Source organism: Danio rerio, chromosome 10, assembly GCF_052040795.2.
Source record: "Danio rerio strain M-AB ecotype USA chromosome 10, GRCz13ab, whole genome shotgun sequence".
Taxonomy (NCBI): Eukaryota; Metazoa; Chordata; class Actinopteri; order Cypriniformes; family Danionidae; genus Danio; species Danio rerio.
This window is the reverse complement of record NC_141030.1, coordinates 1918265-1945976: the sequence shown is the minus strand read 5'-3', so window position 1 is coordinate 1945976 and position 27712 is coordinate 1918265. Positions and strand designations below refer to the sequence as shown.

Sequence of the window (27712 nt, the reverse complement as noted above, 5' to 3'; positions counted from 1 at the left end):
CATATAGTCAATCGCCCCTTTCACACCGGTAAATATATGGAAAATTTCATTCCACTGTGGTGACCCCTGATGAATAATGACTAAGCCGAAGGATGAAAAATGAATGAAATTTAAGTGAATTGAACACAAAACCACGAAGATGTCCCAAGAAACCTTCAGGAATTGTGTTGTTTTGGCTCATTTTGTATAAGTCATTTGAACAAACAGCAAATGTCATTGTTTTGAATGCCAGACAAATACTCTAAGAAGGAAAAGCATGTGTTTTTTGCAGTGTGCTCATCATGCGCTAACAGAAACCCGCTGTCAGACAAACTCCCTACAAAGATCAAGGTCAGCCTCAGCTTTTCACCCAGATCCAGGTGTGACCTTCCACTGCTTTATACAGACAGAAACTGAACTACCTCCAGACATCGGACACTATAACAGATCCCGCCCCATTCGTGGAAAAGAGAAGTGTGTGTTTCTTTCTCACTCGTAGGACAGGTTCCCATGAATGGTGGACTTGAACGAGGAGACATGAATGCAGCAGGCATCAATGCAGATGTCCGTCATTTTAATGGATGCCTTTACGCCACTGGAATGAGCATCTCAGACAGGACAGAAGGTTTTGGGATGTTTACTGTGGTAATGCAGTACTGCTTTAACAAAAACTGATCAGGTAAGGCATTCACTGCTTAAATCTGTCCGTTTGATTAGTGTCCATGTTATAAATACAAGGATAAACCGCACGGTAAAAATTAAAAAGTTAAGTTAACTTAAAGTTTTTAAGCAATCAGCTGCAAAGACATTTTGAGTTTATGAAGCTTCAGTGGTTGAAGTTGTGCAAATTATTCTGTAAAATATTTGAGTTAAACCAGCCTTTTTAGTCAACTTTAAAAAAATAATAATAATAATTTGGCACAACTTCAACCACTGAAGCTTAATAAACTCAACATTTCCTTCTAGCCAGCTGATTTAAATTTTTAAGTTATCTCAACTCTTTTAATGCAGTGTACTTTGAGTTTTTGTCTTGTTTCTAGTCCAGAAATCTAAAAATTCCTAAGTCAAGAAGATTTTTTCTAGATGACAGTATTTTATTTCAGTAATCAAGACAATAAACCTTTGATTTCAGAAATCATGAGTCAAAATCAAGTGATTGTTTCTTTAAAACAAGCTCAATAATCTTATGTCAACTTAAAAAACAAGAGTATTTTGCTTACCCCATTGGCAGATCATTGAGCTAGTACTGAGTGAAAACACAATTCATTTGGACTTAATATTTCTAAAAAAACAAACAACAACAGCATTTTAACCTGTCTAATGCTAAATATTTAGATATCTGGACTAGAAACAAGATTAAAAACTCATATTTAGCAGTGTATTTCATCATGTGATCCCAGCTTAAATGTACATTATTAAAGAAAGTGTTTTATTTACCAGAACATCTGACTTCTGTCTTTTGAAAAAACATGCCATTCAGCACTAAAATAGATTAATATCTGGTTATTTATATGATTTTACCAACTTTAAGATTCTTTAAATTCTTTGATTTAAGCATAGACTTACTTCTAATACTTGTTATGCATCACTGGCACTGTGTAACCGACATGGCATTACTGTAAATGTTATTTAAAGATGGCTGAAATGTTTTGCTGGAGATTAAGACTTTGAAACAAGAGTTGTACTTACAAACACTGGCATACGCCTGTTTAGGGTGTAAACACGAAGTAAGAAACAGTTTCTGTATAAACTATAGATCCTAAAAGTACATTTCTACCAAGACAAGTGTCACTTCATGCTTTAAACATAAATCAATTGATATTTATAAGAATATTCATGATTATGCTACTATAAATGTCTCTACGGTGGCTCCTGCACACTCAGAAATAAAGATATACGCGCGTCACTGGGGTGTACCTTACACATTTGTAGCTAAAAAGTCAATATTAATACCTCAAGAGTACCTAAACAGTACAAAAGTGTTCCTCTTAATTTTTCTCAGGTGCTAATATATAGTTTTGAGGTACCAATATGGACCCTTTAAGTACAAATGCGTACCTTTTGAAAAGGTTTCACCCCAGTGACAGCTCGCATTTCTTTATTTCTGAGAGTGCGTAATCCAATAATGCTCTGAAATTCTGAAAAGCTAATTTTATTATATTTTTAGTTTGTTTATAGCCTTTTTTTATCTTTTATTTGATGCATGTGGAGAATTAAGTTCATCTGATGTAAATCATGAGGTTTCATTCATGCTTTATGTGAAATATACACTGTAAAACCCCAAAAGTTAAGCTAACCACTTAAACTCTGCGGACCCGGTACTGTGACATCATCGACTTTCGCTTTCAGATTTAAAGGGCTAGCGTTGCACCAGACCCCCGTAAGGGGTGTCGTTTGAAAGTGTAGAATCTATATTTTATGCACATATGCATCACTTTGGTTTTCATTCTACTGTATAAAAGTTATTTACACTTAAATACACAGTATTTTAGATACCCGAGCTGGGTATTTTACATTGGTTCATTTTCATATTTTTGTACATGACACATGTACAAGTTATAGCTCAAATGAAAGCTCTTGCCGGTGTTATACAGTTCTAGCATTCTTTTTGCTGAATTATATTCATATGCCAAACAGTTGTTGAATGAATCGTGGTGTTTCCATGGCGCAGAAATGTAAACAATACATTCATGATCAATAAGCAGCCCCAGATAGCACAGACAGCTGTCATCTCTTACCTTATGCTGTGCGCTTCAGGGCCATTCTCCTCTGTTTTTGAGGTGATGTGCATAAGTAATCCTTTTATATGTCTGACGTGGTCCAAACACAATAAATTATGTTTGATCAAACAAAAGAATAGTGAAATATGTAAACAATGATCGCTCCCTGTGGCTTGTACAGCACCTCTCATCAGTTGGAGTACAATAACTTTAGCATAGATTATGGTAGAGACCTTTTTCTTTTTTCCTATGATTACAGACATGTGCAGGAACCACCAACATTAATTACAGCCGGTAGACCACACACAACCTAAAAGGCACACTTTCACATTTGAGTTTATAAAAAAAAAATACAAAAAGCGCCTCTTTTTTTAGGTGTTTATTATAACACAGACAACATATACAGATATTTTAAACACTTTCAATAGTGTTTTATGAAAATTCAAAGGGTTTTCTTTAAAATGATACCAAATTTTTGCATTTACACCTCTGCATGTGGATTTGGGAAGCTTTTAAATTTGGGTAGGCAAAATCCAGGCGGAAATCCCCAAATAGCAGCAGAGTTTAAGTGGCTAACTCAAACCATTTGTTCAAGTTCAAAAACTAATCCGAATGAGTGCTGTGAACTAAATCCATTTGAGTAAACGAAGCGATTTGAGCACAGTAAAACCCAATAAATGAAAAGAAACTCAAACTGAGTACTGTAAAACCCAATAAGTTAAGGCAACTCAAACCATTTGAGAAAACCAATTGCAACAAACCATTTATGTTTAAAAAGTAATCCTAATAAGTACTGTGAACTTAATCCATTTGAGTAAACAAAGCAATCTGAGCACAGTAAAACCCAATAAATAAAGAGAACTCAAACTGAGTACTGTAAAACCCAATAAGTTAAGGCAACTCAAACCATTTGAGGAAACCAATTGCAACAAACCATTTGAGTTAAACTAATCTATATGAGTACTGTGAACTTACTCTATTTAAGTTGAATAATGAGGTATTTAATTAACTCATTACCGTCAACACTGAGTTTAAAACTCTTTTCAAATGAGTAGAACTAACTCTCAGTCAATTTTGAGTTCACTACACTCATTTCACTTGATAAAGTTGACTGTTGGGTTTTAGACTTTATGTCCTCCAGTAATCTGATCTTAAAGTTTCTTATAGGTTTTTTCCAGTCAGTTCTTTCTCCTCTGTCAGCTGATCGAGTGTAAAGATATGAGCGCACAGACTTCAGAAAGTAGTCTACTACTAGTGAGTCACTGCTCATTTAGGAGATATACAGGGCGTGTGCTATATTTCTAATAGAGTCATGTTGTAATTGGGGTTTTAACAGCGGCAAGCTGATTTTATTAGATGTACTTGTGTAACTTCATTCTTCAGTAGCTCAGACTCATAAAACAATGCAGAACTTCCAGTAGCCAACTAATTTATCAAGCAAATAGCGGTGCAGCTTGAGAATAGATAAAGTAGATACTGTAAAAATAGTTTATTACAGCCATCTACTGGTACTGGCCGCTTTAAGACAGATTACGATCGATCTGTGCAGCGCTGCATGAAGTCGATGTTTTGGATGCTGTCTATATTAGCAGCTTCATTAATAATTAATGTCAGTCTGTACATGCTCCGTATTGCCTTCGAAGGACACAGAATGTTTGCTGGGAGCTGTTATTTAGCGGAAGCAGAACACAGTTGACACATTTCGGCGCAACATTTCAACGAAACAGAAAGTAAATAAACGACATGCTGATACGACGCAGGTAAAAGCATCTTACGTGTGTGTACATGCGCAGAACATGAACGAAAGTGTTGTTAGTCCTTTTAGTGACAGAAAGAAGTCAAAATAATAATAATAATAATTACTTACATTTATATAGCGCTTTTCTGGACACTCAAAGCGCTTTACACATTGAGGGGAATCTCCTCATCCACCACCAGTGTGCAGCATCCACCTGGATGACATGACGGCAGCTATTTTGTGCCAGACCGCACGCCACACACCAGCTGATTGGTGGAGAGGAGACAGAGTGATGAAGCTAATTATGATATGGGGAGGGTTAGGAAGCCATGATGGGCAGAGGCCTGAATTTCTCTTTCAGAACTCTTTTCGAAGGACATGCTGGGATTTTTAATGACCACAGAGAGTCGGGCCCTCGGTTTAACATCTCATCCGAAAGACGGCGCTCACTGAGCAGTATAGCGCCCCCGTCACTATACTGGGGCATTAGGACCCACACAGACCGCAGGTTGGGCGCCCCCTGCTGGCCTCACTAACACCACACCTAGCTTTCCCATGTGGTCTCCCTAGGTACTGACCGGGCACAGCCCTGCTTAGCTTATGTGGGCGACCATGTGAGAGTTGCAGAAGTGTGGACATGGAGCGTTTCAGACAAAAGCACCATTTTAAATGCATCTGATTAGCGTAGATATAGCCTGAAAGTGAAAAAGTGCTGATGAGGAAATGTTTTAATGAAGTATTTAATTCTTAAAACAGCCAAATACAGTTATGAGGTCAAAGCTGTTATTTTCACACAGTTCTCGAATTTCTCAAACAGCCTAACACACACACACACACACACACACACACAGATCCAATTGCAGCTTCATTTTCGTTCCCAAAAGTAATCAAGGTTATGACAAGCCAAAGCAACAGTGCAAAAAATTCTGAGCACAACTAGAAAAATACTTTGAAAAGACTAAGAAGCAAACTAACAGTAAAATCTGGCCAACTCAAGAGGCGTAAGTGCACACAAAACTAAACAGGTTAATGATACACAGCTCATTACAATGACTTAAATCAGATGAGTAAAGCATCTGGGGATCTGAAATCCCCTAATATGTAAGATGCATTGCCCTCTAATGTCCACCATGAGCACTGCTGCCTATGGCTATATATAGTGTATATAACAGGGGTCACCAATCTCGGTCTAGGAGGGCTGGTGTCCCTGCAGGGTTTAGCTCTAACTTATCAGGTGTGTTTGATTAGGGTTGCAGCTAAAACCTGCAGGACACCGGCCCTCCAGGAACAAGTTTGGTGAACACTGGTATATAATATACACTCACCGGCCACTTTATTAGGTACACCTGTCCAACTGCTTGTTAACGCAAATGTCTAATCAGCCAATCACATGGCAGCAACTCAATGCATTTAGGCATGTAGGCATGGTCGAGACGATCTGCTGCAGTTCAGAGTGAGCATCAGAATGGGGAAGAAAGGGGATTTAAGTCACTTTGAATGTGGCATGGTTGTTGGTGCCAGACGGGCTGCTCTGAGTATTTCAGAAACGGCTGATCTACTGGGATTTTCACGCAAATGGCTAACAGAAAGATTATGTATTAAATACATTCACAAAGACGAAAAACAAAGGAGGTTTTTGATATAATTTTAGTTAGTTTCAGTTAGTTTTGTATGTACACAACACACTTTCGGTTAGTTCTAGTTTTTTTAAAAACTCTTGTTTTTATTTTAATTTTAGTTAACGATAATTATTTAAAAATTTAGTTTTCGTTCGTTTTTGTTAACTATAACATGGTTTCCGCTACATTCATTCTTCCGTGGCAGAGCACCACACCAAAATTCATCCCGTCACGGCTACATTACAGCTTCTTAGTCAAAATATTCGGTCGTTTTTTAAATAGCAGGTTAAAATCGCACTGAAAAAGTAAGTGAATAATAACAGCGCAAACTTTTCTGTGAGCGTAGTAGTGCTTTGCGTTCTGTTAAACCCTTAAAGGTGACGTGCTGACAGTCTGACTTACATGTGCGTGATGCGTGAAACCAGCCAACACGGCGTAGCTTTCAGTTATGATGAACACAGTTTCCATAATTATACTTTATTTATAGATAAAGGTATGTGGCTCTGCATATAATGACTTTATCTTGCTGGAGTTTATAGCCGTTTCACTTTACTTCAGGACGCTTTAATGCCGCGGTCTGCTCTGCAAGTCTGTCGGAGACATTCATAAATATTCCTAGCAAATCTAATAAATGTTGGAGACATACTCGCTACATAATCACACTCAATCACACTTCAGCCACGTTTATTTGAGGGCGCACAAGAAAATCTGCACTTGAGTAGTGTATATTTGAGGGCGCACAAGAAAATCTGCACTTTAGTAGTGTATATTTGAGGGCGCACAAGAAAATCTGCACTTTAGTAGTGTATATTTGAGGGCGCACAAGAAAATCTGCACTTGAGTAGTGTATATTTGAGGGCGCACAAGAAAATCTGCACTTGAGTAGTGTATATTTGAGGGCGCACAAGAAAATCTGCACTTTAGTAGTGTATATTTGAGGGCGCACAAGAAAATCTGCACTTTAGTAGTGTATATTTGAGGGCGCACAAGAAAATCTGCACTTTAGTAGTGTATATTTGAGGGCGCACAAGAAAATTTGCACTTGAGTAGTGTATATTTGAGGGCGCACAAGAAAATCTGCACTTGAGTAGTGTATATTTGAGGGCGCGCAGGAAAATCTGCATGAACAGAGGAAATCGGCGCTCAAGCAGAGATTGACATGCACGTAGGCTATTACATTAATGCGATCTCGACTGAATACTTCACCCACGACATCTGTCAATGAAATAATGCCACATGTAGTGTAAAATGGCCAACAGAGTCTGCCGCCACATCTAGAAAAAATCCTAGAGGAAACACTGTATTATAAGCTTGGTTTGTGAAAACAGAAACTGCATGAAGATGTATGACACGTAAACTAGTTCTCAAAAATGTTGCCCTGTGCACATATTCTCCTTCGATGAGCCTGACTCTCACGGCTTGTTAATTTAAGCTTTGCATGTGTACCCCTCAAAACCCCAAACCCCTGCGCCTCATCACACGCAGAGACAGACAGACAGTGAGGAGATTTGTTTTGCAAATCATTTCCTCTAAACACATTTCCAGTGAGCAAATATGTGATGAAGGCATTATGATGCATGACCAATCACTGAAGAACTGGCTTGACAAATTGGCAGTCAGTCAAAGGGTAATCAGTCATATCAGACTAGCCTCAGTGGTTTAAACAAGCAGCCACTAAGTGCTCTCATTTGTTTGTATACAATTGCATTTTCAGGAGAGCAAGAGAGTGTGGACGAGTGGATCAGATGGGGACCCGAGCAAAACGAAGGACGCAGAAGTTGTTTTTGGGAGCTTTTGTGATTTGCATCATGGGTTTCTACTCCTATACTGCACCGACCCTCCTGGCAACACACAGGTATGCCGACAAGACACATATACATTAATATAACGTTGAAGTCAGAATTATTAGCCCCCCTGTTTAATTTTTTCCCCAATTTGTGTTTAACGGAGAGCAGATCATTTTTAACACATTTCTAATCATAATAGTTTTAATAACTCATTTCTAATAACTGATTTGTTTTATCTTTGCCATGATGACAGTAAATAATATTAGACTAGATATTCTTCAAGACACTTCTATACAGCTTAAAGTGACATTTAAAGGCTTAACTAGGTTAGGTAGGTTAACTAGGCAGGTTAGGGTAATTAGGCAAGTTATTGTATAACGATAGTTTGTTCTGTAGACTGTTGAAAAAAAAATATGGCTTAAAGAGGCTGATAATTTGTCCATAAATTGGTGTTTAAAAAATTAAAAACTGCTTTTATTCTAGTAGAAATAAAACAAATAAGACTTTCTCCAGAAGAAAAAATATTATCAGACATACTGTGAAAATTTCCTTGCTCTGTTAAACATCATTTAGGAAATATTTAAAAAAGAAAACCAATTCAAAGGGGGGCTAAAAATTCTGACTTCAACTGTAATTAAAATAGCAGTATAGCAGAGTTATTTTGTGATTCTTGTTTTTTTATTTTCCCCCATTTATTTCTGCTTTTGAATTTCTTTATGGGACCTTGATCATTCTAGCAACAACATTTAACCACGAAAAGTAAAAAAAAAAAACTTTTTATAGCATTTTTAATAGTTTAAAGTGCTATATTGTTTGAGTTGGAGTTGTATAATACGCTACAAAAACTTTGTAATAACCTGCCAGCACATTTTCTGTTATTTTACATACTTATTTATATTACCTATTTATAGTATCATATATCCATTATATTGTATATTACAAAAATACAGATTATTTGAAACTACTCAATAAGTCACTCGGTTAAACTGTAAGGTTGAATTTTCAATATAAAAAGTCAACAGAGCAGAGATCAACATCCCATAATCCCATTCACAACTGTAAATAAACAAAAAAACACAGAACAAGTATGTATATTATATACAATTAAAGTCAGAATTATTCACCCCCCTGTTTATTTATTTTTTCTTCAATTTCTGTTTAACGGAAAGAAGATTTATTTTTTTCAACACATTTATAAACATCATAGTTTAAATAACTCATCATTATTAACTGATTTGTTTTATCTTTGTCATGATGACAGCACATAATATTAGACTAGATATTCTTCAAGACACTTCTATACAGCTTAAAGTGACATTTAAAGGCTTCACTAATTAGGTTAACTAGGCAAATGTTTTTAAAAAAATAAAAACTGCTTTTATTCTAGCCAAAATAAAACAAATAAGACTTTCTCCAGAAGAAAAAATATTATCAGACATACTGTGAAAATTTCATTGCTTTGTTAAACATCATTTAGGGAATATTTAAAATAGCAAACAAATCAAAGGGAGGCGAGTAATTCTGACTTCAACTGTATATAGTTAAAATTTGAAGTGGATCGCAACCTTTCTTCAAAGAAGTCTTAAACTATTGAACAACACCCATTATGTCTTGTATTAGGACAGTTTTGTTGTTATTGATCAGCTTCAAATGCTGTATACACACACACACACACACACACACAGATGAAGTCAAAATTATTCGCCCTCCTGTCAAATATTTCTCTGATATTCTCATTGATATTTATTACTGTAAGGAATATTCAAATATATTGATATTTTTGACAACAGTATAAATCATTTTTAAAAATATATATTTATTTTTTATTTATTTATAGTTTTTTTCCCTGTAGAAAATCTTATTTATTTCTATATATAAATTTAATTTTGCTTATTTATTTTGTTCCTGCCTACTTAACATTTTTAATCAGTCGTTAAGTGTCACTTTAAGCTGGTAAAATGACCAGGGAAACATTCATTCATTTTCTTGTTGGCTTAGTCCCTTTATTAATCCGGGTTCGCCACAGCAGAATGAACCGCAAATTCATCCAGCATATGTTTACATAGCGGATGCCCTTCCAGGTGCAACCCAGTACTGGGAAACGTCCATACACACTCATTCACACTTATACATGGACAATTTAGCTTACCCAATTCCCCTATAGCACATGTGATTGGACTGTGTTGGAAACCGGAGCACCCGGAGGAAACCCACACCAGCACGGGGAGAACATGCAAACTCCACACTGAAGCTCCAACTAACCCAGCCTGGGCTCAAACCAGCGACCTTCTTGCAACAATTCTGTCTGGTTCTTGAATCTAATTGGCTGATAGCCCTGAGATATTTTGCCAGCAACAGCACACAAAGGCCTCTTCACCTTTGTGTATTACTCCGCCCACATACAAGCAGAGGACGCTCCAAAGTGAAGAGTCCTGGCTGGGCCGGCGAGGGTTTCCTCCGGGTGCTCCGGTTTCCCCCACAGTCCAAACACATGGGCAATAGGTGAATTGATCAACTAAATTGGTCAATGTGTATGAGTGTGAATGAGTGTGTATGGGGGTTTCCCAGTGCTAGGTTGCAGCTGGAAGGGCATTCCCTGTGTAAAACATATGCTGGATAAGTTGTGTGGTGACCCCTGATGATAAAGGGACTAAGCTGGAGAATATATATAGGTCATATATTTTATATATGTAAAAGCCTTATATGTCATGTGTGTCAGCATATATATCCATTAGGAATGGGAAGATTCATCGATATGTATCAATACGCGGTCATGCGCGTGCACGATGCGAGTGGATCGGTAGAGCAGCAGAGGATGAATTAAATTTTGGAAGCAAATCGAGATGCATCGGTTTTTGCGAGATGCATCGGTTTTTCCAAGATATAGCTCATATTTTTAATATAGAATGTATTTTTTATTTATTAGCAAGTGTTGTCAACCTGTTTTTGGCGCATAATTTAATCGACCTACATAAAGTAAGCCTTAGCAACGGACTTGCGGATGTGCACACACTACAACTCAGTGTATCAGGTGTGCGGATGAAGCTAGTGGAGCGCCCTCAGAAAGCGCAAGAAGCAAAACAAACATTTTATTCCCCACTGAGTTTTAAATCTAAAGTATGGCAACATTATGGATTTAAGGATGGACGACATGACAGGACAGATGCAATTTGCAAAATGTGCTGCGCATCTATAAAATACGCGGGCAGTACGACTAATCTGAAATCTCACTTGAAGCGGCGCCACGGTGTTGTTGTGGAAGCATCTCCCAGTGTTCCTGCATCCCCGGCTTTCGCACTGCTTCAACTGTAGCTACCAGCACCAAAAGTGGTGAGAACAGCATTGCAAGTTTTTTTTTTCCATGCGCAACAGTTTTGTGCGCTCTACGCCAATAACGGATGTTACTGCATAGTTCATCTGCAAAGATATTCAGCCTAGTGTCACGGAGAACGAAGGTTTTAAACACCTCCTCCTGTTAATTTGTATTTAGTTATATTTTTATTAGCCTGTTGTTTACAGTGACAGTGATGTTTCAAAGCAGCATAACACTGCTAGTTCACCACCTTAAATTTTGAATATTCAGTGGCACAATATATCTCTGTAAAACTTGTTTTCATAGTTGAAAAGTTAAACCACAATTCTTGTTGTGCAATGGTAAACCTTTATGTTGAAAGAGTGCAAATATATATATTTTAATATATATATTGCACTTATAAATTCTGTTTATCTTGAAAATACTTCAATAATATGTGTTATATGTTCTAAAATGGCCCTCTACTGTAAACTGACACTCTGGCTCTGAGAGAAAAGCCAGTTTGTAAAAAAAAAGTCTTGGTTTTGATTGGTTAATAAATAATCAAACTCATTCACAGCATCCTCTTTCACATCATCTCATAAACTTGATCTAATTAGTTAGTGCTGCATTATCGCATCGTATCGTGATATGGGTGTGAATCGTATCGTGTTGCATCGCAATATGTCACAAATGTATCGCTAATATATCGGATCGTATTCTTTGTATCGAGATGCGTATCGGATCGGCATTATAGCTTAGATGCCCAACCCTAATATCCATGTGTGTGTTTCTAAGTGTGTTTTTGTCTTCAAAGCAAGCTCAGAGATTTCATTTCTCTCTCTTCAGTGTGTCTCTGGCTCCATGTGCCCAAGTCAGCGACACGTGGAACGGTTCTCGGAGAACTCTTCAAGAGCACAGGTCCTGCACACCTAAAGTCAACCTGATGTTCATGAAGACGCACAAAACGGCCAGCAGCACTCTCATGAACATCCTCCTGCGCTTCGGAGAGAAGCACCAGCTGAAATTCGCCCTCCCCGACGGCCGCAACGACTTCTTCTACCCCTCCAGCTTCTTCCGAACTCAAGTGAAGAGCTACCAGCCGGGCGTGTGCTACAACATCGTCTGCAATCACATGCGTTTCAATGCACCAGAGGTAGAGAAGCTGCTCCCAGCAGACGCCTTCTTCTTCACCATCCTACGAGATCCTGCCGAGCTTTTTGAGTCGTCCTTTCACTACTACAAAGGCTACGTCCCGCAGACATGGAGAATCCCGGGAGACAACCAGTTCAAGGAGTTCCTCAGCAATCCAAACCAATACTTCAACCCGACAGGAATCAACGCTTTCTACCTCAAGAATCTGCAGTTCTTCGACTTTGGCTTTGAGAATAATCTAAACTCCGACGATCCGAGAGTTCGACAAGGCATCGAGTACATTGAAAAGCGCTTCCAGCTGGTGCTGATTTCCGATCACTTCGAGGAGTCGCTGATCCTGCTGAAGGACGCTTTGTGCTGGCAGATGGACGACTTGATGTTTTTCAAGCTCAACGCTAGAAGCGTTTCGTCTGTATCTCCCATGAGCCCGAAGCTGAGGACTCAAGCTCGCCAGTGGAACGGCGCAGACTGGCAGCTCTACCAGCACTTCAACAACACGTTCTGGGCGCGTGTGGAGGCGTATGGGAAATCCCGTATGGAGGAGCATGTGAAGGAGCTGCGCAGGAGGAACGCGGAGATGGAGGCCATCTGCATCGACAGAGGCAGAGCTGTGGAGGCTAAAGACATCACGGACACACACATGAAGCCCTGGCAGCCGCTCGGGAAGGCCTCGATATTGGGCTACAACCTGAGGACAGACATCGACCAGCACTACCAGGAGCTCTGCAGGAAAATGCTGACCCCGGAGATCCAGTATTTGACTAATTTAGGCGTCAGTCTGTGGGTCACGCGGCTGTGGGGATGGTTTAAGGATAGTGTTGTGCAGTTTGGGTTGAGCTAGGTTTATATATAAGATGTTTATATTCGTTATGAATGTGACTATGAGTAGTCATTTGTGGTGTTTTGCTTTTATAATTATCAGTGCTGCAGATTCATCACAATTATTCACATTCAAAATAAAAGCTTATGTATGTACAGAATATATATATGGGCAATATCACACGAGTAGCAGGGTGCTATGGCTGTATATCAGCACTGGCGGGAGGCGTGCGTGGTGCATCCCACCAGTGCTGATATACAGCCATATCGAACTGCTACTCGTGTGATATTACGTTTATACAACAGTTCCACGGCACAATCGTGTATATAAAAAAGAAAATCAAACGCAGGGAGTCTAAAACCCTTTTGTATGAGGAACTACTTTCTTCCGCCATTCATTCACATCTGCAGCTGACGTCAGAACAGCAGAAGCCGTTACTAATCCACCAACGTCACTTTAGAGCTAGTGTTTGAATGATTCTCTAGCGTAATGTCTAATTGTGACAAAACTGCAGATTTTGCTTACATTTTAAGATTAAAAGGCTGAACGTGACATGAAATATGTCTCCAGAGATATCTCCCTACAGTTTATTACAGTCTACAGTATTTCTCTGTTGCTGTTGGTATTGAGACGGACGCCAGGTGTCCCGCGTTTACCCGGAGACAGGAATGAAAAAAGGAGACAGAAACTATTTCGCTCTTCCTATTGGCCTTTATGCGTTTCTTCCAAGTTCTGTTGACTACATACACGCTAGTCAACGACAATGAGGAGGCAAAAGGAAAAGAAAAAGCCACTCAAACATCCATCGCAATATAAAATGTAACATTATTGAAATAAAAGAATGATACTGCGACCTGAAATGAACTGTGCTCCCATATATGTGTGCTTACCAAAAAGTTGCTTACATCTCAAAGGTCCTCTTAAAGGGGACATGACATTCATACACAATGCATCAAACATTAAGCCAGTGGTTCTCAAAGTGGGGGTCGGGACCCTCTGGGGGGTCGCGGGACAATGACAAGGGTTCGCTTGGTGATATCCAAAACTCAAATAAATTTTATTAAACTATTAGAATTACCATATTTTATTCATAACCGACAGAATATAGTTAATAGTTGCATTAAAGAAACAGCAACATAAAAATAACAATCAGCCATCAGCCTTTAATTTTAAAAGTAATTTTAAAAGTTTAATTTAAAAGTAAAAATGTAATTAAATCCATAAATTACTTTAAAAAACATTATATGGCTAATAGACTATTGCATTTTTGTGTTGTCAATAAGCTCATGTTTATATTTGCCTATAGTTGTGTCTGCAACGTTTACATATTTACAGTACAACCACCTTGAAAAATGGGGGTCGCGAGCCACTGATATGATTATTTTTGGGGTCGCGGGCTGAAAAGTTTGGGAACCCCTGCATTAAGCGACCATTACAATATCACAATAATTAACCCCGGAAAAAAGCAGCGCAGCCACCAGACTGCTGTTGTGTTTGCGTTAAGGAGGGACGAGGCTGAATCCAACTTCTTATTCGCAGCTTCTTATTGGCTCTATCTGGTCCACCTTAAAAACCGTGATGCTTCCATTTTTCAGCTTCTTATTTGCGCTCAACAGTTGTAATCTTCTAAGCTTATTATGCTGTCCTGGCGCCATCTTGTGGATAGACAACGTCAACCGTCTTTACTAATGGACACCGATGCGCTGTCTCTCAGAAATGATATTTTAAAATAGGCACTATCCTTGATAATAAACTGCATAGTTGCAATCTAAACAAGTACATTCTTGACTAAAATAGCCTCGAAAGTACATTATGTTGCCAAACAGCAGGAATATTTGTCAAACTGTAGTGTCTCTCCGCTTGTATGTGGGCGGAGTAATACACAAAGGTGAAGAGACCTTTGTGTGCTGTTACTGGCAAAATATCTCACAGCTATCAGCCAATCAGATTCAAGAACCAGACAGAACTGTGTATATATATATATATAGGTTCAGTGGGTAGCACGTTCGCCTCAACGCAAGAAGGTCGCTGGGTCGATCCTTGGCTCAGTTGGCGTTTCTGTGTGGAGTTTGCATGTTCTCCCTGCGTTCACGTGGGTTTCCTCTGGGTGCTCCGGTTTCCCCCACAGACCAAAGACATGCGGTACAGGTGAATTGGGTAGGCTAAATTGTCTGTAGTGTATGAGTGTGTGTGTGAATGTGTGTGTGGATGTTTCCCAGAGATGGTTTGCGGCTGGAAGGGCATTCGCTGCGTAAAAAAACTTGCTGGATAAGTTGGCGGTTCATTCCGCTGTTGGACCCCTGATTAATAAAGGGACTAAGCCGACACGAAAATGAATGAATATATATATATATATATATATATATATATATATATATATATATATATATATATATATATATATATATATACACACATTTGCAGATTGATTTGCCATTGTGTTCACATGCTCAACAGAAATGACTGTGATTGGCGGCGAAGGTCATCAGTTCACCGAACTCACCGCTGTTTACTGAGTGTAACCACAGATACAAGGACACTGGGGTGTTTCCTATGCAACCCATACTGCCAAACCACCAGGAGACGCCCCTTACTCTTAACTGTGAATATGTTCTGTGCTATCATTTTATTTAGGCATGAAAACACTTTAATAAATATAAAAACTGAGTGATTCCTCTCCTTTCCATTACAGGCGCCGTCGCCTCCCTATGCAATCCTCAAAACAGTCATGTAACGATAGCGGTGACTGTCAGACACACTCCATAGTTATGAATAGACGCTGTTTCCCAAACGAATTCTGTACATTTGAAGCGGAGCAAAAGTCTGGGTTTGGGTGTTTGTTTGAATAGACATATACACATAATTAATAATAATATTAATATCTAAAGATGTCAATTTTGGTGGGTTTTCTTTCAAACACAACTAATTTTGTCTTAAATGAGCATAAAAATTTGGGAAAGCAATCGAATGCTTTCATTATAATGTTAGATGTGTGCATTTTTTAAAGTGACACCTCTGTTAATCAAATGAAAAATCCCAATGAGATATTAATTTGCTGCTCTTCAATCAGAATGTTTAAGTTATACAGTGAAGAAAAGATTAATGAGATTTGATACCTTGACTCTATTTCTTTAAAATAGCTATTAATTTTAATTGTTAAACTGTTTGCTAATTTATTTGCAGCTTTTCTAATGTATACTACTTATTATATATTTCGTAAATAACAGTAATAGTTATAATAATAAAACATATTACTGACAGCACAGTAGCGCAGTGGGTAGCATGATCGCCTCACAGCAAGAAGGCTGCTGGTTAATAGTCAGAAGTGTATGTGTGTGAATGGGTGTGTATGGATGTTTCCCATTGAGGGGTTGCGGCTGGAAGGGCATATGCTGGATGAGTTGGCGGTTCATTCCGCTGTGGCGACCCCAGATTAATAAAGGAACTAAGTCGAAAAGAAAATGAATGAATGAATTACTGACTGTTTAACTCTTTAATCACTATGAAACAGCTCCAGATGAACTTATTTAGTTATTTTGATAGAATATTTAATGTAATATTAATTTGGTGATTTTTGGGGGCATATACCTTATTTTTACATCCCAATGTTGACAGATATGAACTCACCCAAACCCTGATCATGTCAGAATTAAATTTTTGGGTGAACTATCCCTTTAAAAAAGTCGATTTCCGCGGACTTGGCAACCCTGAATCCGACGCCCGCACGCAGAAGGGGAGGAGCCTCACACGCCCCCGCCCACCGTCGGGTAATCATCGGTCTGTCTGAACCGAACTGCAGTGCAGAGCCGGAATGGGGGGCTTGGCCCCGGTCCAGCACGGTCAAAATTAGCTCTCTGTTGAATTACATGCAGTCAGCCAGTGGAAGCGGCTGAGCTCCAGTCCGGCAGCCTTGTATGGGGAGTCCAAACCCCGCAAGGCTGCCGCTCGGCTCCGCGTTCGTCCACAGACGCCTTTTCCAGCAGCAACTTTACAGCGACAGGACAAGAACAAAGGCTTCACCAGTAAGTAAACCTCCACACATTCGCCAAAAGTTCAGAAACACACATACTAGTCGATTTAGGCTAACCGGGAGTTGTTTAATGCTAGCTAGTGAGTCTTTTAGCACTCCTCGAATCGAAGCTAATGTGATATTCCCGCTCCAAAACTGCACACAGACCGCATGGAGAGCTGCTGTTAAACCCCGAAAAGCAGGAATAACGAAAGTGCCACAGCAGATGTGCTGATGTATCCCAGCAGCGCCTCCTTTGTTCTGCTGCTGAGCAGGAAAGTCTCAACTTGATCTGCTAGATTCAGTTTAATAAACGACAGAAAACTGCTGGAGAGATGAGATCAGGAGACCACTGCAGGAACTGAATGTACCATTTGTACCCAGACACACACACATACACACACACAGACGGGCTGTATTCCCCCAGTCTGCCACCTACACACACACTGCACACACACACACACTCCAGCTTTAAAGCATTATCTGGGTTTTTGAGGTTAACAATAAGAAACTTCAGCCTGTTTTAGCATTGCACTGTTAAAGTGAGCTGTAGATAATATTCATCTGAGGGGGGAAAAGCAGACATCATCTGCAGTCTTTCGATGCCAGACTCATTTCTCGGTTCATGTTAGGACAAGGTGTCTTTCCCCCCCTCTTCTTCCATTTCCACCCCATTCAGCAGAGCCAGAATGCTGCGTCCTCCGAGCAGGAAAGCCACATTTCTCCCAAACGCCGGCACTGTCTGGGGAGCTCCGAAGCAGTTGCAATCATGGCACAGTCCTAAATTTAGACACAGAGATGAAGTCATGCATACGGGCATCGGTGGAGACGTGTCTCCTGTGCTGTTAGTGATTTCAGCATCATGCAGATCCGCTTCTGCCAGGCATGAGAAATGATTAATGTGGCATTTCAGACTTTAAATCACAAGATTCTGCTTTATTGCATTGCATGAAATCAGTATGCATGCAGTTATGCTATATCAGTGCATGCAGTTATGCTTGATTTTTAGGCTCTTATTTTATTATATAAATTTTTTAAAAGTAATATTAATGTGTGTACATGCAGTGCTAAATGAATGATCTCTCTTTTAAATAAATATGCTTTACAGTAATATATTTGTGCATATGCATCCTAAATTGGAGCTGATCCAAGCTCATAGTCTAAAAAATGAGCACACCCAAATGAACATGTTAGGTAAAAATAAAAAATAACATTTAAATAAACTAATAAAATCAAGAGAATGTCAAAAATCTCAATTTTAGTTGTAGTTTTGTGGTTTGCATCTTAATAATTTTGTATTTAAATGCATTACTTTTCTTTTATATTCCTTCTATTGTTATTTTAATGCATATAACTGTTTAATAAATCAGCTCTGATCACTGATCAGTGGTTAAAAGTGTGCATTTTCAGAAGTGTTTATGCTGAGCACTCTATATACAAACATCAGCAGACGTCTAATAGGGTAGCATAGAGTATGCTTGGCATGTCAGCAGGGGCGTGTTTCCACAAAATCGCTCTGTTCTGCAGCAGGCGGACGGGTGGGTTCATCGGGTTCATGCGCGCTCAGTATGGCGGGATGAGGCGGGGGAAAATGTGACCTCGTTTGACTGGATTTGGAAGCGCTCCAAGCTGCAGTCAGGGAAGCGGAATGGGAGGCAGGTGCCTGGCTCCACTATTGCAGCCATGTGCATTTACTTAAGAGAAATGCGTGTGTTGCAGTGTTGTGTGTGTTTGCGAGTCAAAAGCCCGGCCCGGCGGTGGTGCATGTTGCAGGCTTGCACCGAGAATATCAGATGGATTTTTTTTTTTTTTTTTTTTTGTCATCGTCTGACTCAGCAGGAATGTGGGAGGATGACGCTTTCGTCAGAGCTTCAGAGATTATGACCGGAAATTTATTACACATTATGAATGCATCTAACCTGCTTTATTGGGATGTTATTCTGGTTGTGGAAGGGGAAAAGTAAATCCAGTTCAGTTTTTTACTTTTTAATTTTTAAGTTATTAATTTTTTTGTAAAAAGTTAAATTAAGCATGACATTTTGAAGAGTTTTTATTGTAAAAAAAAATTAACTACTAAGTTTAAAATATATATTTGTTTTCTGTTGGATTAAAGATGACCTGTTATGTCCATTTTACAAGGTGAAATAAGTCTCTGATGTTCCTGGAGAGTGTGTGTAAAGTTTCAGCTCAAAATAATAATGTTTTCTAACTCTCTGAAATTGACCCTTTCAGGCTTTGATCCTGATTGTGGCGTTTTGGTGACTGTCACTTTAAATTCAAATGAGATTGTGCTCTTTTCACAAAGAGGGCGGAGCTATAAACAGCATAGTGGTGTGTGTCAGCATAGTGGCTGATTCAAAAACATGACAAAAGTCCTATGCTAATGAGGGAGAATAGTCATTAGTGGGCGGGGCTTTCCCCCTCTGATGACACATACATGTAAGGGAGAATGTCAATCAAAGTGTTTCTGCATGTTTTTATCAAGGCTGACTTTAATAAATACAATTAATACATTTTTACCAATAGAAGCTTATATCCACACTGCTGACACACAGTTGTGTTTAAACCCCTTATAAAAGTCATTAGATCCTCTTTAAAGTATTGTGTCGTCTTTATTATTGAAATAATCAAGGGACTTTAGAAGTGACTTGTTAGAGGTCATTCAGTGTGACAGGATCAAGAAATATTAATAAGCATAAATATTTGATCATTTCATCTTTGCATCATGTTGTGGTAACTCAAGTTACAAAACCACGTTTTATCTTGAAGTTTAACATAAGGTGCCTGATTTATTTTTAGGTTTGGTCTTTTTAGGTTATTATGTTAGACTTTCGGTGTAATGCACACTTGCGGACTGCATTGTTTTAGTTGATACAAATACATTATCTAGTCATCTCAGCTTGCATTAGTCAAACTGTATCACTTTAAAGATAACATTCAGCATTTTAATAATAATAATTATCTATGTATGTGTGTGTGTTTGTGTGTGTGTGTGTGTGTGTGTGTATATATGTATATATATATGTATATATGTATATATATATGTATATATGTATATGTGTGTGTGTATATAATATATATATATATATATATATATATATATATATATATATATATATATATATATATATATATATATATATATATATATATGTGTGTATATATATATATATATGTATATATATATATATATATATATGTATATATGTATGTATGTATGTGTATATGTATGTGTATATGTATGTATATGTGTATATATATATATATATATATATATGTATGTATGTAAAAACTCACATATATATTATATGTGTGTGTGTGTGTATATAATATTTATTTATATATATATATATATATATATATATATATATATATATATATATATATATATATATATATATATATATATATATATGTATGTATGTATGTATGTGTGTGTTCTGTCTGGATCTCGAATCTGATTGGCTGATAGCCATGATTTATTTAATTAATATTTAAGATTTAATTAATATTTACTTAACCCTTTGTGTATTACTCCGCCCACATACAGCCAGCAACAAGCAGACACCACAGCTTGGCAAATATTACTGTTGTTAGACCACCAAATATACTTTTGAGGCTTCTTTAGTCAAGAATGTAGCTGTTAAGATTGCAACTATGCAGTTTATTTGCAAGAATAGAGCCTATTTTACAATATTTACAATCTCTGTGACAGTTGACGTTGTCTATCCACAAGATGGCGCCAGAACCGCATAATAAGCCCCTGCTCAGTGTGTTCTCTTGAGCGCGAATTAAAAAGCTCAAAAACGGAAGCCTCGTGGTTTTTAAGGTGGACCGGATAGAGTCAATAAGAAGCTGCGAATAAAAAGCTGGATTCAGCCTCGTCCCTCCTTATCGCAAACACAACAGCAGTCTGGTGTGAAAGCTCTGTAGACGGATGGCACGTTGGATGGCATTTCATGTCACGTTCAGGCTTAAAATCTTAAAATGTGAGCAAAATTAGCTGTTTTGTCATCACCTTAAGGGGGTCACACTCCAGAAGTGCCGCATTACATTACGCTAGAGAATCATTCAAACACTAGCTCTAAAGTGACGTTGGTTAATTAGTAACGGCTTCTGCTGTTCTGACGTCAGCTGCAGATGTGAATGAATGGCGGAAGAAAGTAGTTCCTCATACAAAAGGGTTTTAGACTCCCTGTGTTTGATTTTCTTTTTTATATACACAATTGTGCCGTCGTACTGTTGTATAAATGCAATATCACACAGGTAGCAGTGTGCTATGGCTGTATATCAGCACTGGTGGGGTGCTAAGGCTTATTCTATTCACCTGTACTGCATGTGTTTGGACTGTGGGGGGATCCAGAGCACCTGGAGAAAACCCACACCAATGCGGGGAAAACATGCAAACTCCACACAGAAATGCCAACTGACAAAACCGATGCTCAAACTAGTGACCTTCTTGCTGTAAGGCGATTGTGCTACCCACTGCGCCACCATGCTGCCCCTGTAAATGGACTTGTAAAGTCATTTTTGGCTAATCTAAAGGCGCTTTGTTTTGATTATAACATATTAAAAAATGCACTCTTTCTCCTGCAGGTCCCGTTTTCAGGATGACGTCGACTGGAGCAATGGGGGATCCCATTAGGTAGGTGGATTGGCCTGGTAATCTGAGGGTTTAATGACCTCACAGTGCCCGATCGGTGATTTCCATCTATTGTGTGTTCACTTCCTCAGAGTCGACAGCTGTGTTCCTGAACCCGCCGGAGCACAGAGGAACGTCCACCAGACATCCACATTCCCTCTGTCTGATGCTGGATAAAGAACGGCCCTCGGGAGGGGGGGAAGCGTATTCTCCGTGTATATTGTTTTTTATTTCCTAAAATCATGTATATCCTTATTTTGTATGGTTCTGGCGTGCGGTACAGGTGAAATATGATGCTGGGGCTCTTCCCTCATCTATGTGATTAATAACATTTAGACAAAACCCGGGACTCTAAGCCTTGATGATATGCTCTTCAGAGGGAACGGCAGTAAAGACACAAAAGCACCTCAAGACAGACCTGACAGACTGGAGCTTCACATGTCTGTGTTTGCAAACTGCGGGGGTCCGGGACCCTCGTGGCGGCGGCAGCAGCACGTCTTCCACTTGTCCACTTCTACTTTGCACGGCTGGACTCTTTCATACCTCTGTGAAAAAACACAAAACAAAAAAAAAAATCATCCACCGGTGTTTAACAGTGTTCATGCGGTAATGATGCGATGTGGGAAACACGAGCAGTGTTTTCTTTAGGAGGCCGATTCCAGTGTCAGGGTTCCCATAGAAATGTTAATCGATTCTTAAAATGAGCATTTATAGATCTGGTATGGTCACGGAATTTATTAGATTTGCATAAGGAGTCATGAAAAGTGCACCTGATTGGGAGCTTTTCTTTCTGAGTTTGTGCTGCTCTCAGTTATTTAATCAGCGTGACGCTAGATTTGTTTCAAATACAAAAAAAAATTGTATTAAATTAATGCCGAAGTCCACGTGAATTAGAAAGTAGAAGTACAGAAACTTTCATCTCAGTGTGTTGATGCATTTCCAACTGAAACTGAATATTGAGTAGGGGGTGGAGCTTTATTTCATTGTGTTGATGTACTTCCAACTGAAATGGAATATTGAGTAGGGGGCGGGGCTTTGTTTCATTGTGTTGATGTACTTCCAACTGAAATGGAATATTGAGTGGGGGTGGAGCTTTATTTCATTGTGTTGATGTACTTTCAACTGAAATTGAATATTGAGTAGGGGGCGGAGCTTTATTTCATTGTGTTGATGTACTTTCAATTGAAATGGAGTATTAAGTAGGGGGCGGAGCTTTGTTTCAGAACGTACTTCCAATTGAAATGGAGTATTGAGCAGGTGGTGGACCTTTATTTCAGTATGTTGATGTACTTCCAACGGAAATGGAATATTAAGTAGGGGGCGGAGCTTTATTTCAGAATGTACTTCCAATTGAAATGGAGTATTGAGTTGGGGGCGGAGCTTTATTTCAGAATGTTGATGTACTTCCAACTGAAATGGAATATTGAGTAGGGGGCGGGGCTTCATTTCAGAATGTTGATGTACTTCCAACTGAAATGGAATATAGAGTAGGGGGCGGGGCTTCATTTTTGCATACAATTCCCTTGTAGCAAACTAACTCTAAAAGAGATGTGGCTAAGAATGTCATTTCTGAAGCGTCAAAGCATACCTGCCAACATTCCCGTTTTTCCCGGTAGTCTCCCGTATTTCAGACCCATCTCCCGTATTGTTCTGTCTCCCCGAAATAGACCCCATCACCTCCCCCCACCACAAATGTTGGCAGGTATGCGTCAAAGTGATGTCAACAAAAGAACCGCCAATCAAAACACAGAAGCAAATGGTCAGATACTGCGATACTGGAATTCAATACCTGTACTGATATTTTAAAAATGTTGATCTTAAACAGTGCTGATGATCTTAAACAGTGCCGATTTGCCATTGTGTTCATGTACTCAACAGAATTGATTGTGATTGGCCATGACGGTCATCAGTTCACCAAACTCACCGCTGTTTACTGAGTGTAACCACAGATACAGGTATACTGGAACGTTTTAAAGCCACGATTCATCAGCGATCGCTCATATGTCAGCTTATAAACAGACCAGCTGATCTTCATGGCTTTAAAATGCTCTAGTGTTCATGTTTCTGCTTACAGCGGTGAGTTTGGTGAACTGATGACCTTCAGGACCAATCACAGTCATTTCTGCTCAACAGCGCTCGAATTAAATAGACGTTTTTAAAATTCCATTACTGATCGTTATCGAATTCTAGTATAATGACAACACTACGATCAGAAAACAAACAGTTTTTTTATTGCACACCTTGGAAAATAAACAAATTAAATTTCGATTTCACACAGACTTTAAGTTCTGTGGGAACCCTGCAGTATTGAATGTTGTTTTTGTTGCCATTTTTGTTTAGTTCGAAATCTCTTAGAAGTATTTGAAATCAAAACTCGCACCTTAATGTTAATTGATCATGTGGTTATCGACTGGTGACCATTACCAAGTCATTGCCAAACATGGTGGGCTTTCACTACCAAGTAAGGCACACTGACTCAAGCACTTTGAGGTCCCTCCTAGATCCTCCATTCTTACGTCGTTTTCATCACTAAAACGCATCGCCATCAGTCAAAACTCACACCTTACAGTATTTACTAAGGCTAAGAGTCCCCACTTCTCATGCGGTTACTAAAAACTTAAAGCTACAGAGTTCATCTTTTTTCGATTGGTTGATTTTTGTAGGTTTTCGCTTCAGTTTAGCTTTTTAATTTTGATCGTTTTTGTTTGCTTTGCCAGTATATTAAAGTGTAATCATGTACGTTGTGCTATAGAAATAGCTGTACAGACGCATTGTTTCCTTGTGGTAAGTGACTGAGATGCTGCCACGGATTTGAGACACTGATGAATGGTGCTATTTTGGACTTTAATCTGCTCCTTGGTAAGGAAGCTCAGATGGGTTTTGTTTTATATTTTCATGTTCGGAAAAGGAGGTTGTTGGTTCTTTGTTGTCTGGTTGTCGTAATTCGGATCGGATCGACTTTATTCCCCCCTTGTTGTTTCTGTGTGGCTTTCTCATTGGACAGACAAAAACTGATTTGTTGAAGAGTTGGCGTTTCGTTTTCGTTTCTTTACTTTAAATTAAAAAAAAAGACAAAGGGTAACACTTTACAGTTGGGTTGCATTAGTTAATGCTAATTTACTAACACGAACAAACAGCAGTCAATGCGTTACAGTATTTATTAATTAGTTAAAGTCGTTCATTGTTGGCTCTTGTTAACTAGCAGTATATTAACTAAAAGTGAAAGTTGAACTAATATTGAAGGTGCTGTATGTACGTTTTTGACTCTTTTAAAGCGTAAAAATACCTTAATATGTTTGCAGATATTTAAGGTGCTTTTACACCTGTTAATCGATTCATTTGTTCCGAAACAGGGATTAAAAGCGTCACATTGTTGCTCTTTGTTCTTAGTGCGGTTCATTTTCACACGGCAAAGTTTTTAAACGAACCCAAATAGCTAAAACAGCTAAAACTCGCAATTTCCATGAGATTATCACTTGTTTGCGGGTATCCGGGGGTCTCTGCATTTGTGGGAGACTAACGGAAATTCCAGGAGACTTGGGATGTCTGGAATGACCTCCCGCCCTACTCATAACTCTCTCTTCATATAGCCATATGCCTCTTACAAATCCATAAACCACTGTGATATAGCCGGGCTTGAATCGTATCACTTTCTCACAACAATCAATCCACTCCGGAGTTCGTTTCAATCGAGCTGAGACCTCCTCATTCAGGCGATTGTTTAGGCGCGGATCCAAGCGCAGTTGCTGGATTCACATATCACAAACGAACCGCGCTAACAGGGCAAACGAGACTAATCTAGGTGTGAAAGCACCCTAAGAAACATGATTAGCTTTGGAAATGTGCGTTACGTGGTGGAACGTCTGCCTTCGTTTTGGTTGATTTACCCGCCCAATGCCAGTTTAGCCAATTATATTTCAGCAGCCCGGGTTACCTTGATGGAAAACAGCATATTTCGTTCATTCAGTCATCAGGGCTTAAATACAACCTCCGATGGACACTAAACTCTCGGAAATGAGAAGCAGATTCAGGGTTCCACTTGAGGTTATTTATTAGCGTTAATATAGTTATTACAAAAGTAAACATTAAATCAGCAGGTTACATTGTAACCCCGTTCCCTAACAACAGGCAATTTGGCGGTTTTCACCAGATAAAACATTGTAGAAACATTTAAATACAGCTATTCAGAAGCACAGAATAGTGCACTCGCTGCACTCCAACGAGATAGCAAGGTTTATAATCGAATGAATACATATTAATCCTTTAACATTACTATATGTAGATGCTGAATGATTGAAGTTTGTTAACTAGGCTTGCACTGAGTGTCAAACGTACACACTGCACCTTCATTAAATACTGTAACACTAGTATTGATCATGAGTAAATCCATTACCTAATGAAAACTGTAAATTGTGACCCAAACGTTTTCCTCTAAGATGATTATTTGCGAAATTCAGAAATCCAAGACGGTCGGAGCAATCACAAAACTGCAATTAATAACACTATTTACCCTTTAATGTAAAGGTTTAATTCAAGGAGTAGTTACAGTTCCTGGCACTAGTCACTTCGGGATTTAGCGAACTCAGTCTATAGTAGATCTCATGCATACAAAAGCGGGAGCGAAGTTCATGATTTTCGTTCCTTAAATACATCGAGGACGCTTTCAGATACATGAAACATCGCTGCAAAAACACGAAGGACGTCTGTGATTGCTGTTGTATTCCGCTGCGCACGGCCCCAGAGCGACGGCGGTCTATGTAGTGTATATAAACCAGTGCAGATTTCTCATCAGCTGTTTCCTACACCAGCTGGGAATGTCTTAATACGCATTAAAAAAAAGAAACAATCATCCGTTTAGCGACACCGGGTCCTCCGATGTATTTTCTACCGCAAAAAAATGTAGCATCGAAGAATAAACAAACCATTGACATCTATAGCAACTGGTTTTCTAAACGAGTTAAACGCCTAAAGCGCTCTGTTTATTGTTTATTTGTTCGTTTAATTTAAGTAGCATGATATCGTCACTTGGTATTTGCAGTTTTGTCTTTGCTTCCAGTTCACATTTAACAGTCCTAATTCAAAGACCAACTGGAAAGCCCACATTAGTTTCGTAGTCTTCCATTTATTGTTTATTTCCACTACAATGGGAACCGTCCCAGCTTGCTCTAGTCTTTCCTTAGTGCTTTACGGCATATCGACTGCATGCTCTCGGCTCTTCCTTCTTTCTCTTTTTGGTTTCTGATCTGAATAATTCTCCTTGCGTTTTTTTTTTTTCCTCCATAGATTAGGTATTGCCTACTGTGTTGTAAATAGCCAGTGAATAGCTTTTAGTATGTTGAATTATTCTGTAACAAATGTGTATGATTGGTGTACAACACATGAAGTCCGGCCTGGTCATCTATATGAAGATGTACTGGTGGTTCATGTCATTTTTGCAACTTATGCTGTAGTTGAATAAATATGCATGCTCATCGCTATTCTGGGTGGTGTTTATTTTGGTTGTATGATTATAGTCTTAGCTGTTCAGGCTGCAAAGTGACCAGCTACAACCATCTAAAACTAGCTTGACCATCCTGGACCATAGCTGATTTTGGCTGGGCTCCCAGCCTTGCTAGGCTGGTCAAGCTGGTTTAAGCTGGTCATCTCCCAGCCGGTCCAGCTAAAACCAGGCTGGAAATGGCTGGAAACCAGCCTGAAAGTGGCCAAAACCCCTCTAAAACCAGCCTGGTCAACCAGCTAAAACCAGCCAACCATCCTAGGCTGGTTTAAGCTGGATTTTCCAGCAGGGCTTATTTTCTACAAGTGTCTCCTGATCAGCAAAGTGGTTAAGGAAAAAAAAGTGGCTTGATTCAGTTCTGAAACACACTAGAGTTGATTTCAGCACACTCATTTTAAAGTTGGTTCACCTCATCGAGACGCCAGCGCTCAAGTACAAGCCTGACTATGGAAAG

The 27712-nt window shown here is 39.0% G+C and overlaps 1 protein-coding gene and 1 long non-coding RNA gene across 9 annotated transcripts; both read left to right on the top strand.

Annotated features, from left to right (window-relative positions):
* The first annotated feature begins 474 nt into the window (after window positions 1–474).
* Window positions 475–13970, top strand: gal3st1b (galactose-3-O-sulfotransferase 1b). Of its 8 annotated transcripts, none has more exons than XR_015500697.1 (4): window positions 475–658; window positions 7771–7911; window positions 11985–13211; window positions 13359–13970. XR_015500697.1 is itself a non-coding variant. In XM_087270034.1 (4 exons), exons 3-4 carry the CDS (start codon window positions 7802–7804, stop codon window positions 13129–13131), a joined length of 1257 nt encoding a protein of 418 aa, XP_087126160.1. In that variant the 5' UTR covers window positions 6371–6471; window positions 6676–6779; window positions 7148–7801; the 3' UTR covers window positions 13132–13970. The 8 variants fall into 8 exon arrangements, 4 of the variants coding, with proteins under 4 accessions (XP_087126157.1, XP_087126158.1, XP_087126160.1 ...); XR_015500696.1 differs by having other exon boundaries at window positions 11985–13295; XR_015500694.1 differs by having other exon boundaries at window positions 11985–13303.
* Window positions 13971–16873: 2903 nt separating this feature from the next.
* linc-epb41l4a (linc RNA epb41l4a) lies at window positions 16874–22633 on the top strand. Its single transcript, NR_036690.2, is given in 3 exon segments — window positions 16874–17132; window positions 21716–21764; window positions 21854–22633. It is a non-coding gene; the product is annotated as a linc RNA epb41l4a (long non-coding RNA).
* The last annotated feature ends 5079 nt before the right edge of the window (window positions 22634–27712 follow it).